Source organism: Pan troglodytes, chromosome 16 (assembly GCF_028858775.2).
Source record: "Pan troglodytes isolate AG18354 chromosome 16, NHGRI_mPanTro3-v2.0_pri, whole genome shotgun sequence".
Taxonomy (NCBI): Eukaryota; Metazoa; Chordata; class Mammalia; order Primates; family Hominidae; genus Pan; species Pan troglodytes.
Genome location: NC_072414.2, coordinates 42530947 through 42547647, shown reverse-complemented (window position 1 = coordinate 42547647; position 16701 = coordinate 42530947). Strand labels below are relative to the sequence as shown.

The window sequence follows — 16701 nt, the reverse complement described above, 5'->3', positions numbered from 1 at the left end:
AATTAAAGAGTAAGTCAGGTTAGAAAGGTTCCTGGATAGACAACCAACATATGACAAATAATTGTATTTTTACCTACCAGCATCAAACACAGAATGAAACTTTTAAAAGACCCTATTGATTAGGAGAAAATGAAGGACTTGGGAGAGCCTCACTGACAAATAGAGCAAGTTTACAGGATTTAAGTCCTGCAGAACCACCACTGAAGTGACTTGGAGGTGACTCTGTAAATACATCGCAAATATCAAATACCTGCAAGAGAGGACAGCTCTACTTGCCAGGATTCCTTATCCAGGTGTCAAAGAATGAATATTCTAAATATCTTCGTGTAGCCTGAGCATATATGTGGGTTTTTTTTAACCATTTAGACATAAGTTGGGGTGCATACTATGGATTCTTCAACACCTTGCTTTTTTTGACTTACCAGTCATATATCTGGAGAGAAATCCATTTTAGCAAAAAATATGTGTAATATATTCTTTCTTTTTAATTTTTTTTTTTCTTTTTTTGAGACCGAGTCTTCGCTTTGTTGCCCAGGCTGGAGTGCGGTGGCGCGATCTCGGCTCACGGCAAGCTCCGCCTCCCGGGTTCACGTCATTCTTCTGCCTCAGTTTCCCGAGTAGCTGGGACTACAGGCGCCCGCCACCACGCCCAGCTAATTGTATTTTTAGTAGAGATGGGGTTTCACCGTGTTAGCCAGGATGGTCTCTGTCTCCTGACCTCGTGATCCTCCCGCCTCAGCCTCCCAAAGTGCTGGGATTACGGGCGTGAGCCGATGCGCCCGGCCTCTTTTTAATTTTTTAAACTTGCAGAAGAGTTGCAAGAATAGTGCTCTTTAGTGGGCCTTCACTCGGATTCACCAACTGCTGGCGTGTGGGTGCACTGGCTTTATCGTATGTGCTTTATCAGTCCCCTTCCTTCCTGTCCTCCTGTCCCTGTGTGCTTCCTGAACCGTTTGAAAATAGGTTGCATATATCATGCCCCTGTGCCCCGAAAAACTTCAGTGTGTATTTTCTAAGAACAAGGGCATCCCCTTGCATAAACACAGTACAATCTTATCAAATTCAGAAGATTCAACATTAATAGAAAAAACTATCTGCATATTATCCATATTCAAATTTCATCAATCGTTCCCATAATGTTCTTTTATGGCAATTTTTTTTTTCTGATCCGGTATTCAGTCCGGATAGATCTAGCTCCTGAATAGAAGTGGAAATCCTCGCTCCCCGGGGTGAGGAAATTCCCTCAGGGCTCCTAGGTGTGGTGTAGTCGCTGGGAAGGGGGAATGAGTGCCCAGAGCAGGCAGGGTTGCCGTAGTGTCCACTAACTCAGTGGCGGTAAATATTTGTGCACATGTAAGTGTGTGTGTGTGTGTGTGTAATATATATATACACAAGAGAAACTGAGTGATGGAAGAAGGAAGAGAGGTTATATGTGTAGTTCATTCTCTGGAGCCTAATCTTTCTAAAACATTTCAGACAACCCAGTAACAGTGTCTCATGGCAACATGCTAGAATCTTGAAGGTGAATGGAAAGGATTATGATGTATGGAAAATCCAAGTTGGAGTGGTGCCTGATACAGGTGAAAATCAGTTTGCAGCTACTGGAAGAGAGAGGAGCGTATCAATTGTTTAAAACAAAAAGCCAGCGTTAACAGACTCAGAGAAATGAAGTTGAAAGGAATAGATGTAGCTCCTGAATAGAAGCGAAAGTCCAACGTGGTTCCATTAAAATGACTTCTCAGCCGTCTCTCCCTGCAGATGACTTCGGTATCTACCATGTCCTGTGAGCCTTGATCTACTACAGCTTTCTAGATTAGCCCAGTGGTGGGAAAGTCAAGCTCAGAGGAGTCAGGGGACACACACTGCATTCAGGAGGGTTCTCCCAGGTGTGACCCATGGAAGGTCCCCGGAAAGGAAGGAAGATTGTACCTAATATCTTGGCAATAAATACATGTCCTTCCTAAAGGGTGACAGTCTAGGACCTCCTGTGGTATCAGTGAGTAAAAGTGAAAATGACCATTCTTATAACAGTGAACACTTTTCAAACTGGCATAACTGTACTTAAAAGTATGTATGAGGTAAGGTCACTGTCTCACGGAGCCCCAACTTTAGATACAATATATGGAAAGAAAAATCCGAGAGGACATAGATACCAGGCTGCCTGGCACAATACAAAAAATTATAAGAGGAAGCTCTGTGCAGGGAGAGGAGGTCCCCTTCGGAACCCTCAGTGTTCTCTCTGTGCAGGCAGGTCTGGGCAATTCACATGAACACTCTAATCCTGTAGCTTACTGGGAAGGACATCCTAGATCAATCACTTAAAAAAATTTTTTGGGACCGACTCATATTCAGAGAAGGACTGTGTGGTAGATAGAGCTCCCTCTCCCCTCTCCCCTCTCCCCTCCCCCCTCCCCCCTCTCCCCTCTCCCCTCTCCCCTCTTTCCACGGTCTCCCTCTGATGCCGAGCCGAAGCTGGACGGTACTGCTGCCATCTCAGCTCACTGCAACCTCCCTGCCCGATTCTCCTGCCTCAGCCTGCCGAGTGCCTGCGATTGCAGGCGTGCGCCGCCACGCCTGACTGGTTTTCGTGTTTTTTTGGTGGAGACGGGGTTTCGATGTGTCGGTTGGGCTGGTCTCCAGCTCCTGACCGCGAGTGATCCGCCAGCCTCGGCCTCCCGAGGTGCCGGGATTGCAGACGGAGTCTCGTTAACTCAGTGCTCAATGGCGCCCAGGCTGGAGTGCAGTGGCGTGATCTCGGCTCGCTACAACCACCTCCCAGCCGCCTGCCTTGGCCTCCCTAAGTGCCGAGATTGCAGCCTCTGCCTGGCAGCCACCCCGTCTGGGAAGTGAGGAGCGTCTCCGCCTGACCGCCCATCGTCTGGGATGTGAGGAGCCCCTCTGCCTGGCTGCCCAGTCTGGAAAGTGAGGAGCGTCTCTGCCCGGCCGCCATCCCATCTAGGAAGTGAGGAGCGCCTCTTCCCGGCCGCCATCACATCTGGGAAGTGAGGAGCGTCTCTGCCCGGCCGCCCATCGTCTGAGATGTGGGGAGCACCTCTGCCCTGCCGCCCCATCCGGGATGTGAGGAGTGTCTCTGCCCGGCCGCCCTGTCTGAGGGGTGAGGAGGCCCTCTGCCTGGCAGCCGCCCCGTCTGAGAGGTGGGGGGCCCCTCCGCCCGGCAGCCACCCCGTCTGAGAAGTGGGGAGCGTCCTCCCTCCTCGTCTGGGAGGGAGGCGGGGGGGGGGGTCGGCCCCCCGCCCGGCCAGCCGCCCCGTCCGGGAGGTGAGGGGCACCTCTGCCCGGCCGCCCCTACCGGGAAGTGAGGAGCCCCTCTGCCCGGCCAGCCGCCTCGTCCGGGAGGGAGGTGGGGGGGTCAGCCCCCCGCCTGGCCAGCCGCCCCGTCCGGGAGGCGAGGGGTGCCTCTGCCCGGCCGCCCCTACTGGGAAGTGAGGAGCCCCTGTGCCCGGCCAGCCGCCCCGTCCGGGAGGGAGGTGGGGGGGTCAGCCCCCCTCCCGGCCAGCCGCCCCATCCGGGAGGGAGGTGGGGGGGTCAGCCCCCCGCCCGGCCAGCCGCCCCGTCCGGGAGGGAGGTGGGGGGATCAGCCCCCCGCCTGGCCAGCCACCCCGTCTGGGAGGGAGGTGGGGGGATCAGCCCCCTGCCCGGCCAGCCGCCCTGTCCAGGAGGTGGGGGGGGCGCCTCTGCCCGGCCGCCCCTACTGGGAGGTGGGGAGCCCCTCTGCCCGGCCAGCCGCTCTGTCTGGGAGGGAGGTGGGGGGTCAGCCCCCGGCCCGGCCAGCCGCTCTGTCTGGGAGGGAGGTGGGGGGGTCAGCCCCCGGCCCGGCCAGCCGCCCCGTCCGGGAGGGAGGTGGGGGGGTTAGCCCCCCGCCTGGCCAGCCGCCCCATCCGGGAGGTGAGGGGCGCCTCTGCCCGGCCAGCCGCCCCGTCCGGGAGGGAGGTGGGGGGGTCAGCCCCCCGCCCGGCCAGCCGCCCCGTCCGGGAGGGAGGTGGGGGGGTCAGCCCCCCGCCCGGCCAGCCGCCCCGTCCGGGAGGGAGGTGGGGGGGTCAGCCCCCCGCCCGGCCAGCCGCCCCGTCCGGGAGGGAGGTGGGGGGTCAGCCCCCCGCCCGGCCAGCCGCCCCGTCCGGGAGGGAGGTGGGGGGGTCAGCCCCCCGCCCGGCCAGCCGCCCCGTCCGGGAGGGAGGTGGGGGGGTCAGCCCCCCGCCCGGCCAGCCGCCCCGTCCGGGAGGGAGGTGTGGGGGTCAGCCCCCCGCCCGGCCAGCCGCCCTGTCCGGGAGGTGAGGGGCGCCTCTGCCCGGCCGCCCCTACTGGGAAGTGAGGAGCCCCTCTGCCCGGCCAGCCGCCCTGTCCGGGAGGGAGGTGGGGGGTCAGCCCCCCGCCCGGCCAGCCGCCCCGTCCGGGAGGGAGGTGGGGGGGGTCGGCCCCCCACCCGGCCAGCCGCCCTGTCCGGGAGGTGAGGGGCGCTTCTGCCCGGCCGCCCCTACTGGGAAGTGAGGAGCTCCTCTGCCCGGCCACCACCCCATCTGGGAGGTGTACTCAACAGCTCATTGAGAACGGGCCATGAAGACAATGGCGGTTTTGTGGAATAGAAAGGGGGGAAAGGTGGGGAAAAGATTGAGAAATCGGATGGTTGCTGTGTCTGTGTAGAAAGAGGTAGACATGGGAGACTTTTCATTTTGTTCTGTACTAAGAAAAATTCTTCTGCCTTGGGATCCTGTTGATCTGTGACCTTACCCCCAACCCTGTGCTCTCTGAAACATGTGCTGTATCCACTCAGGGTTGAATGGATTAAGGGCGGTGCAAGATGTGCTTTGTTAAACAGATGCTTGAAGGCAGCATGTTCGTTAAGAGTCATCACCACTCCTTAATCTCAAGTACCCAGGGACACAAACACTGCGGAAGGCCGCAGGGTCCTCTGCCTAGGAAAACCAGAGACCTTTGTTCACTTGTTTATCTGCTGACCTTCCCTCCACTATTGTCCTGTGACCCTGCCAAATCCCCCTCTGCGAGAAACACCCAAGAATGATCAATAAAAAAGAAAAAAAAAAAAAAAGAAAAAAAAAATTTTTTTCAGTTGTCATTTAGACGAACCTGTGTCAAGTAGCTTGCATGATACCTGCATAATCCTCACAACCATCCTATCAGGCAGATGATATTATTCCTATTTTATAGATGAGAAACGGACATAGAATCCCAGATCCTATAATTAATAAACAGCATAGTTGGGATTTAAACTAAGATCTATATTTTTACAAAGTCTGTGCTCTTTCTCCTCTCCGTGTATATGTGTGTGTGTGTGTTTATATGTATATAGCTATATACATACACATATACACATATGTGTGCTCTTAAGATATATATATTCATGCTCTTAATGTGTATATATTATGCCTTCAATATATATGCCATACATACATATATATACAAATTTATACATATATATCACATATATAGACAATCAATATATATAGACAATCTTAATATATGTAAATCCAAATATCTTAATGGATAGGTATGTTGGGAGAGAGGGAGGGAGGTAAACAGATAGGTGGATATTCCTTTTTTTACATACCACCACACACCCCATGAGTAAATGACTACATCATTTAAACCTGACATCTCATCTGTAAAATGGGATGTAAAAATAATTGTTCCTACCTTACGCAATTGTTGAAAGATTTAATGGGAAAATGCATGTTAAGTACTTAAATAGTGCCAGGCTCACTACCTGATAGCTATTGTTTTATTAACTATTAATAATAATAATAATTTAATTACTTGCCCAGCAAGTTGTCAGTTGTCTTGCTTTAGTTTTAGAAAGAAATTTTTATCTGTCTTATTTGGCTTCAGGTACTTGTTCACAGTTCTGGTCTAAGTTATGTAATTTTGTTTTTAATTTAATTTAATTTAATTTATGTAATAGAGACAAGATCTCACTATGTTACCCTGGCTGGTCTCAAACTCCTGGCCTCAAGCAATCCTCCCACCTTGACCTCCCAAAGGGCTGGGATTACAGGTGTGAGCCACTATGCTCCGCCATAATACAATTTTAGACTCCAAGTTCCAATACTTCCTGTCCTTGGTAGGGAATGTGTTTGGAGGAAGTCTTATTAAGAACTCGTCTTTATTTCATAATATTAAGAGAGGCTTATTGTCATTTGTACATATTTTGTTCTCTCAAAACCCTTTCTTCCCATGTGGCACCAACACAGTGCAGAGTGCACAGATTACTATGATACCCTTCCAGTTAAGGAGGCTGATGGGAACCAGCCCCATTTTCAGGGTGTCACTGGCTTGTGGAACTTGGGCAACACATGCTGCGTGAATGCCATCTTACAGTGTCTCTGCAGCATCTTGCCGCTGGTGGAATACTTTCTCACCGGAAAGTATATCACCGCTCTGCAAAAGTAAGACCATTTGCATTCCCTGCAGCCCAGCCCCTACCCCCACTTCCCCACAGATGAGGTTAGAGAAGGAACTCTGGAATCCCTATTAAGAGGTAAACAAACAAGTCAGTAGAGGTTGTAGCTTCCCAGATAACACGCTAGAGTAAGTAAAAGTGGGAAGGGCAACCAAGAAATGAATGCAGCTCTTTTTTTTTTTTTTTATTGTCGTTGTTGAGACAGGGTCTCGTTCTGTTGCCCAGGCTGGAGTGCAGTGGTGCGATCTTGGCTCCCTGCAACCTCTGTTCCTCGGGTTCAAGCGACTCTCCTACCTCAGCCTCCTGAGTAGCTGGGATTACAGGTACGCGCCACCATGCCTGGCTAATTTTTTTTGTATTTTTGTATTTTTTTGTATTTTTAGTAGAGACGGGGTTTCACCATGTTGGCCAGGCTGGTCTTGAGCTCCTGACCTCAAGTGATCCACCCCTCCCAACCTACCACCTCGGCCCCCCAAAGTGCTGGAATTACAGGTGTGAGCCACTGAGCCTGGCCTCCTTTTTTTTCTTTTAGACAGCCTTGTTCTGTCACCCAAGCTGGGGTGAAATAGTGGTATGATCACAGCTCACTGCAGCCTCGACCTTCTGGGGGCTCAAGCTATCCTCCTGCATTGGTCTCCCAAAGTGCTGAGGTTACAGGCATGAGACACCACGTTCTTCCATTTTGAGACTAATTTCCTAAGCTTGGGTGATTAGGTGCCTTCTTTTCATTAAATCAGCCAGAAACATATCCCTTTCTTCTTCCAAGCGATTGCAGTGAAGTTGCCACTGCTTTTGCCTACCTGATGACAGACATGTGGCTGGGAGACTCAGACTGTGTCTCACCAGAAATATTCTGGTCAGCTCTTGGCAACCTCTACCCAGCATTTACGAAAAAGATGCAACAAGATGCTCAGGAATTCTTGATTTGTGTCCTAAATGAACTTTATGAAGCTCTAAAAAAGGTAAGTAGAGTTAATGACCTTGAAATAGGATAGTCCTGAACCTTTATCAGCAGCTTCCATTTTTCATTATTTTACTTGTTCAATTAATATTGTCTACTTTGTGCCAAGCACTGTGCTAGGTGTCCCATGGAGAACATCCAAGTTAGTATTTGAATGTGTAGCTGTATTTACCAAACTTACTTGTCATCAGAATCATCTGGGAAGATTTTACAACACAGATTTTAAGGCACATCCTCCAAGGGTAATGAATTAGAATGTCTTTTGGGAAAGCTTACTTGGCATTTCCAGTGGTCAGCCAGGCGTGGGAAACACTAATCTACTTTTCTTTGTAAACAGAGGCTGAATGGACTAGTTTTTAAAAGTGCAAAATATATTCCTCATGAGAAATAACATATAGAACTTTATAGCTTAAATTTTCTTGGGACCTACAAATCCATGAAAATATTAAGCTTGATATTAGATTAAGCAACAGATCTAGGCACTACAAAGTTTCATCCTCATACCAAACATGCCTAACCTGAGTTCATCACCGATTAGGACATACATTTCATTAAACATGAAATCATCAGTTACTCTAGAGGTTTTGCCTTTATTTACAAAACTCACTGCCGTTAGCCTTGGTCTGAGACCCACATTCTCTGAAAATGTGTCCTTGACTTTATGCAACGTCCTTCTGCTAACATTACCTCACTGCACCTCTAATACCCAGGGAATGGTTAGCATAAAGGTTGCAAACTATAGCTATTAATTGTTCTCATTGGCAGATCTCAGTTCCATTTTTCATTTAGAGTAATAAAAAAGTACTCATGGCCAGGCGCTGTGGTTCACGTCTGTAATCCTAGCACTTTAGGAGGCCAAGGTGGGTGGATCACTTGAGGTCAGGAGTTCGAGACCATCCTGGCTAACACGGTGAAACCCCGTCTCTACTAAAAATACAAAAATTAGCCAGGCGTGGTGGCAGGCGCCTGCAGTCCCAGCTACTCGGGAGGCTGAGGCATAAGAATCGCTTAAACTCAGGAGGCAGAGGTTGCAGTGAGCCGAGATCATGCCACTGCACTCCAGCCTGGACGACAGAGCAAGACTCCGTCTCCAAAAAAAAAAAAAAAAACAACAACGAAAAGGAAAAAAAAAAAAAACGTATTCATGGCAGCACTTTTTTAAGAAAAGAGGTGAGTGGGCAGTAAAAATCACTTGTGTCCTCTTCTACAGCCAATCTGAAACAAACAGCATTCTGTTTCCCAAGATCAAAGTAGGAATTAGGGGAATTAAGTTACTGTCAGGGTGGAAGACTTTGGCAGCAGAGTGTGATGAAAGGAGCAAGCAAAAGTGGAATGCTGAGCACAGCCCCAAATTAGAGCCAGCTGTGGAGCTAACGCATCTTCAAAATGTATACTCCACTGAGGCTCTTAAATCACTGAAAATTCAGGGTGTGCCCCAGAAATGCTGTTGCTGAGTATGAGCTGGATCCAAACCAGGCCACAAGGCTAGTTCTACCAGGGTGCCTTAGAAATTTAAGATTTGCTCTCTTATCTTTTTTTTTTTTTAATTAACCTCGTAGAGACAGGATTTTGTTATGTTTCCCAGTCTGATCTCAAACTCCTCCCGCCTCAGCCTCCCAAAGCACTACGATTACAGATGTTAGCCACCATGCCTGGCCAAGATTTGCTCTTTTAAAAAAGTGTTTTCTAGAAGTTAAAGGAGTAAAGGCTGCAGAATGTAACCTGAAGGGACTGGAGACAGGAAAGATTGGATTTCTTAATATTTTACCTTTAGATCTGCTTGAGTGAACTAATGCTAATTTAGCTTACTTACCCCCTTCCAGAAAAAACTAGCTCCCAAGGCTGGTAGCTTATGGGGCCATGGGTATATGTTTTACCAGAGTTAGAGTGTCATCATTCCTCTGTTTCATCTAAAGGGAAAATATATGAATTATCAGAAATCACACGATATATATACTTTCAAGGATATCTTACTCTATTGTCTGAATCCAAAACTAAGTGGTTTCTGGTAGCAATGTCTCATTCTGATAGAAAAAAAAAATCAGTCATTTTATTGAAAACTTTTCCTTTTCTTTGGGAAACATGGTCTCACTCTGTCACCCAGGCTGGAGTGCAGTAGTGCTAACACGGCTCACTGCAGTCTCAAACTCCTAGGCTCAACTGATCCTCCAACCTCAACCTCCCGAGTAGCTGGCACCACAAATGTGTGCCACCATGCCTAGCTAATTTTTTGGTTTTTTTATAGAGATAGGATCTCACCATGTTGCCACAGTCTTTTTTAAATAACCAATAATTAATTTGGGTGAAATTTGCTCCTTGATTCAGTACCACTACTCCCGGAGAAGACCATATGAGAAAGGATCTACTCAGAGATGCTGCAGGAAGTGGATTACCACTGAGACATCCGTCATCACCCAGCTGTTTGAAGAGCAGCTCAATTATAGCATCGTATGTTTAAAGTGTGAGAAATGCACCTACAAGAACGAAGTCTTCACTGTCTTCTCACTCCCCATTCCATCCAAATATGAATGCTCCCTTCGGGTAGGAATGCAGTATTCCTGGACACTTTGTCTCGCTATACTCTCAGCCCTGGATTTTCTCGGGGCTGTTTCCTACATTTGTTTAGTATGAGAGACGGCTTTATAACTTTAATTAAAAAAAAAAATAGACTGAGCGCGGTGGCTCATGCCTGTAATCCGAGCACTTTTGGAAGCCAAGGCAGGCGGATCACCTGAGGTCAGGAGCTGAAGACCAGCCTGGCCAACATGGTGAAACCCTGTCTCTACTAAAAATACAAAAATTAGTTGGACATGGTGGCGGGCACCTGTAATCCCAGCTATTTGGGAGACTGAGCCATAAGAATCGCTTGAACCCGGGAGGCGGAGGTTGTTGTGAGCCAAGATCGCACTACTGCACCCCAGCCTGGGCGACAGAGTGAGTCTCTGTCTCAAATAAGTAAATAAATAAATAAAAGAAAGAGGAAGTCCATGATGACAGTATTTTTTTTTTATAGGGACATACTGGCCAAAAGTTCCTAGGAATTCAATCATATTTTTAAATGTACTCAACGAAATAGCCTGATTGTAAAACTGGAAATATAGTGGGGTTTATTCAGTCTATTGAGGTAGATTTGTGCATAAAAGAAATTTATAATTTCTTGCAAAAAGTTTATGACCCTCCCTTACCCCAGAGGTCTGTAAGGCCCAGATTGGGAACTAGATATAAAACATTCTAGACTTAGTCTTGAGCTCTTATATTTTGGACTAAAGTTGTGAAATGTTTTGGAAAGAGAGAATGGAATCTAGTGCCTTGGTTTACCTCTCAAATTTTCTTCACCACAATGCCAAAAGTTAATCTGTAACTGGGGATGTGGGCATGGGGTGGGTGGCAGTAGAAGACAGCCAGCAATAAGGAGCAAACAAGGGGCAGACAGCAATAAGTTTTCTTGCAGAATTATGCAAATTTACATTTTTTCTTCCTAAATTACGAAAGCACATTTTATTGCTAAAAGTTTTACCTACCAGAATTGGAGAATAGAATCCTATTACTTATTCAGCACTGGGCTTTGTTTCTCAGCTCAAACTGCTAAAGATTGTTGGAAAGAAATTCCAGACACTCTAAGTAAGGTGCTAGTGGGTCCTCTGCAGACAAAATCTGCGCTCTTCTTCTTCTTCCAGTTAATGGTTTGCAGAACCACGGAGCTGGCCACACTGAGGATCTCTCCTATGGATATGGGGTCTAATTTATCCCTGTTCTGCTATCTTTATTATGGGCCACCCCTAAACCCTGAGAGTCATTTTTGTCACCGGATCATTTTAGCAATGAGATGAATAGCATAAAGCAGCTGCCTGATTTCACTGGTGAAAACTGCAAAGTCGCTGGGCATGGAGGCTCAAGCCTGTAATCCCAGCACTTTGGGAGGCCAAGGCGGGCGGATCACGAGGTCAAGAGATCGAGACTATCCCGGCCAACATGGTGAAACCCCATCTCTATGAAAACTACAGAAATTAGCTGGGTGTGGTGGCACGCGCCTGTAGTCTCAGCTACTTGGAGGCTGAGGCAGGAGAATCGCTTGAACCCAGGAGGTGGAGGTTGCAGTGAGCCAAGATCGTGCCACTGCACTCAGCCTGGCGACAGAGGGAGACTCCGTCTCAAAAAAAAAAAAAATTGCAAAATCAGTATTATTCTGAAAAAAACCAGAAAAGTTAAAATGGTGATGTATAGGCTGGGTGTGGTGGCTTAATGCCTGTAATCTCAGCACTTTGGGAGGCCAAGGTAGGCAGATCACCCCATTTCTACTAAAAATATAAAGATTAGCTGGGCTTGGTGGTGCGCACTTGTAGTCCCAGCTCCTCAGGAGGCTGAGGCAGGAGAATCGCTTGAACTGGGAGGTGGAGGTTGCAGTGAGCCGAGATCATGCCACTGCACTCCAGCCTGTGTGACAGAGCGAGACTCCATCTCAAAAAAAAAAAAAACAAAAAACCAAAAAAACCTGATTTCTAGATTATAAGTGAGGTAGGCACTCAAATCCATCTGAGTAACAAGAAAGAAACACCTTCTAGGTGGATTTTACAGGTATCTGGCTGCAGCTAGTGAGACTGTTATCTTCTGGATTTGTTGACTTTGAGAAAAGCACTGAGAACTACATTTCCACGGCATTTGCAAAGTTCCAATAGAAACAGAGAGCGCAGGTTGCAGTTGATCCAATTTGGTCACCAAATCCTTTTTTTCCTTAACAGGACTGTCTCCAATGTTTTTTTCAACAAGACGCACTGACCTGGAACAACGAAATTCACTGCTCCTTTTGTGAAACCAAGCAAGAAACTGCTGTGAGGGCCAGTATTTCCAAAGCACCAAAAATAATTATTTTTCACCTAAAAAGGTATGGATTTTTACATTTTTGTGGGCACATATTTTTGAACAGCCTTATAGAGATATAATTCACATGCCAATAATTCACCCATTTAGAGTATACAATTCAATGATATTTGGTATATTACATTATTGTTTTTAAATTGTGATAAAATATATACAGCATAACACAAAACTTTGCCATTTTAGCAATTCTAATCATACAATTCATTGGCATTAATTATTCACAATGTTGTGCAACCGTCATCACTATTTCTAAAACTTCTTCCTCACCCAAACAGAAACTCTGTAACCTTTAGTAACTCCACATTCCTGCTCCCCCTAGTCCCTGGTAAGATACTTCAATGAAGGTCTGTTAAAGTCTTTGGCGTATTTTAAAAATTGGGTTGTTGGTTTTCTTTTCTTTTCTTTTTCTGTCTTTCTTTCTTTTTTTTTTTTTTTTTTGAGACAGAGTCTCACTCTGTTGCCAGGCTGGAGTGCAGTGATGTGATCTCAGCTCACTGCAACCTCCACCTCCCAGGTTCAAGCAATTCTCCTGCCTCAGCCTCCCAAGTAGCTGGGACTACAGGTGCATGCCACCGCACCCAGCTAATTTTTTTTGTATTTTTGGTAAACATGGGGTTTCACCATGTTGGCCACGATGGTCTGATCTCTTGACCTCGTGATCCACCCACCTCGGTCTCCCAAAGTTTTGGGATTATAGGCGTGAGCCACCACACCCAGCCAGGTTGTTGGTTTTCTAATTGCTGAGTTTTAAGACCCTCCCCTCCCCTCCCCTTCCCTCCCCTCCCCCTCCCCTCCCTCTCCCCTCCCCTCCCCCTCCCCTCCCCCTCCCCTCCCCCTCCCTCCCCCTCCCCCTTCCCCCTCCCCTCCCCCTCCCCTCCCCCTCCCCCTTCCCCCTCCCCTCCCCCTCCCCTCCCCTCTCCCCTCCTCTCCCCCTTCCCCTCCCCTCTCCCCTCCCCTCCCCTCTTTTCTTCAGTCTCTCGCTTTGTCACCCCTCCCCTCCCTCCCCTCCCCTCCCCTCTTTTCTTCAGTCTCTCGCTTTGTCACCCAGACTGGAGTGCAGTGGTGAAATCTCGGTTCTTGCAGCCTCCACTTCCCTGGTTCAAGCCATTCTCCTGCCTCAGCCTCCAGAGTAGCTGGGACTACAGGCACCCGCCACCATGCCCAGCTAATTCTTATTTTTTTTTTTTGGTAGAGACAGGTTTTCACCATGTTGCCCAGGCTGGTCTCGAACTCCTGAGCTCAGGTGATCTGCCCACCTCGGTCTCCCAAAGTGCTTGGATTATAGGCATGAGCCACTGTGCCTGGCCAAGTTTCTTGTATATTTTCAATAGCAGTTCTTTACCAGATGTGTCTTTTTTTTTTTTTTTAGTCCATGGCTTGTTTTTTATTCTCTTGACAGTGTTTTGTAGAGCAGAAAATTTTGACTTTAATGGAGTCCAGCTTATCAATTCCTTTGTAAAGCAGGCCTTTGGTGTTGTAGCTAAAAAGTCATTGCCAAACACAAGATTATCTAGATTTTCTCCAGTGTTATCTTCCAGGAGTTTTGTAGTTTTCTGTTTTACATTTTGGTCTGTGATCCATTTGAGTTAATTTTTGTGAAGGGTGTAAGGTTTGTGTGTGGCTTCTTCTTCTTCTTTTTTTTTTTTCACGTAGATGTCCAGTTGTCCTAGCACCATTTATTGAAAAAGGTTATCTTTTCTCCATTGTATTACCTTTGTTCCTTTGTCAATGATCAGTTGATTATATCTTTGTGGGTCCATTTCTGAGCTCTCTTGTCTATACCATTATTTTTCTATTTTTTTTTCACCAATACCACATTGTCTTGATTATTCTGGTTTTAAAATAAGTTTTGAAGTTTGGTAATGTCAGTCCAATTATGTTTTCCTTCAGTATAGTTTTGGCTACTCTGGATCTTTTACCTCACCCCATAAACTTTAGAATCATTTTGTCAATATCCACAAAATAAGTTGCTGGGATTTTGATTGGGATTGCATTGTATTTACAGATCAAGTTGGGAAGAACTGACATCTTGACAATATTGAAGCTTCTTATCCATGAATATAGAATATATCTCTCTATTTAGGTTCTTCTTGGATTTATTTCATGAGAATTTTCTAGTTTTCCTTCTATAGGTCTTGTACATATTTTGTTAATTTTATAACTAAGTATTTCATTTTTGAGGGTGCTAATGTGAATGGTATTGTGTTTTTTTTTTTTATTCATTTTAAATTAAATTAAATTTTTTTTTGAGATGGAGTCTTGCTCTGTTGCCCAGGCTGGAATGCAGTGGCACGATCTCGGCTCACTGCAGTCTCTGCCTCCCAGATTCAAGTGATTCTCCAGTCTCAGCCTCCTGAGTAGCTGGAATTATAGGCATGCACCACCATACCCAACTAGTTTTTGTATTTTCAGTAGAGACACGGTTTCATCATGTTGGCCAGGCTGGTCTTGAACTCCTGACCTTAGGTGATCCACCCACCTTGGCCTCCCAAAGTGCTGGGATTACAGGCATGAGCCACCACGCCCAGCCATATTTTTAATTTCAAATTCCATTTGTTCAAAGCTGATGTGTAATATACTTTTTGTATATTAATCTTGTATCCTACAATCTTGCTATAATTGTTTATTATTTCCAAGAGGTTTTTTTGTTGATTCCTTCAGATTTTCAACGTATACAATCATGTCATCTGTAGACAAAGACAGTTTTATTTCTTACTTCCCTGTCTCTATACCTGTTATTTTCTTGTCTTTCTTATTGCATTAGCTAGGACTTCTAATACAATGTTGAAAAGTAGTGGTGAGGGGACATCCTTGCCTTGCTCCTGACTGTAGTGGGAAAGCTTCTAGTTACTCACCATTAAGTATGATGTTACTGTAGATTATTTGTAGACATTCTTTATTAAGTTGAAGAAGTTCTCCTCTATTCTTAGTTTACTGAGAGTTTTTATCATGATGGGTATTGGATTTTGTCAGACACTTTTTCTGTGTCTGTTGATTTGATTGTGTGTGTGATTTTTTTTCCTTTAACTTAATTATGTCATAGATTTCATTAATTTTTCCAATGTAGGACCAGCTTTGCATACCTGGGATAAAGGTATGTAGCTAGGACCATGCCCAGCTAATTTTTAAAATTTTTTTGTAGAGTTGATGTCTCACTATGTTGCCTAGGCTGGTCTTGAACTCCTGGGCTCAAGAGATTCTCCCACCTTGGCTTCCCAAAGTGCTGGAATTACAGGCGTGAGCCACTGTGCCCAGCCCATTTTGAAATTTCTTTCAAGCTATCTTCTTTGACTTGTGTTATTTAGAAGTGTGTTGTTTAATCTCCATGTATTTGGGGATTTCCTAATTATCTTTCTGTTATTTCTTTCTAGTTTAATTCCATTGTGGTCTGAGAGCAGAGATTGTATGATTTCTATTATTTTAAATTTGTTAAAGTGTGTTTTAACAAGCACACCTTAGGCCAGAAGGTCTAACTTATTCTTATTTAGCCTAGCTGGAGGCTTGGTGAATGTTCCATGTGAGCTTGAGAATAATATATATTCTGCTGTTGTTTGGTGAAAGAGTCTACAGATGTCAATTACATCTATGGACAGATGGTGTCGTTGAGTTTAACTATGTCCTTACTAATTTTTTGCCTGCTGGATCTGTCCATTTCTGACAGAGGTGTGTTGATATCTCCAACTATAAAAGTGATTCATCTATTTCTCCTTGCACTTCTATCAGTTTTTCCTTTGTGTGTGTGTGTGTGTGTGTGTGTGTGTGTGTGTATGTGACAGAGTTTCACTCTGTTGCCCAGGCTGGAGTGCAGTGGTGCAGTCTCGGCTCACTGCAAACTCTGCCTCCTGGGTTTAAGCAATTCTTGTGTCTCAGCCTCGAGTAGCTGGGAATACAGGTGCGTGCCACCATACCTGGCTGGTTTTTGTATTTTTAGTAGAGACAGGGTTTAGCCATGTTGGCCAGGCTGGGCTTGAACTCCTGACTTCAAGTGGCCCACCCGCCTCGGCCTCCCAAAGTGCTGGGATTACAGGCATGAGCCACAGTACCCAGCCAGTTTTTCCTCATGTATTTTGACCCTTTGTTGTTAGGTGCATATACGTTAACAATTTCTATGTCTTCTTGAAAAAGTGATCCCTTTATCATTATGTATGGCCCTTTTTATCCTCAATCACTTTCTTTGCTTTGAAGACTGCTCTGTCTGAAATTAATATAGCTACTCCCACTTTCTTAGTGGTAGGATGGTATATTTTCCTCTGTTTACTTTTAGGCTCTGTGTGTCTTTATATTTCAAGTATGTTTCTTGTACACAGTATACAGTTGAATTTTGTTTTTGATTCACAGATTAAAACAATCTGTGTTTTAATTAATGTATATAGACCATCGACATTCAAAGTGATTGTTGATGCCGCTGGGTTAAATATCTGTTGTATTT

General features: G+C 46.1%; 1 protein-coding gene across 1 annotated transcript in view; it reads left to right on the top strand.

Annotated features, from left to right (window-relative positions):
- Window positions 1-1633: 1633 nt before the first annotated feature.
- The window catches only part of USP50 (ubiquitin specific peptidase 50), a 48882-nt gene continuing 33814 nt past the window's right edge, over window positions 1634-16701 (top strand). Inside the window, 5 exon segments of the mRNA XM_003952651.6 lie at window positions 1634-1783; window positions 6225-6419; window positions 7200-7395; window positions 9720-9935; window positions 12134-12276. Of these exon segments, the coding sequence (XP_003952700.2) occupies window positions 1731-1783; window positions 6225-6419; window positions 7200-7395; window positions 9720-9935; window positions 12134-12276 (803 nt within the window). The 5' untranslated portion in view covers window positions 1634-1730.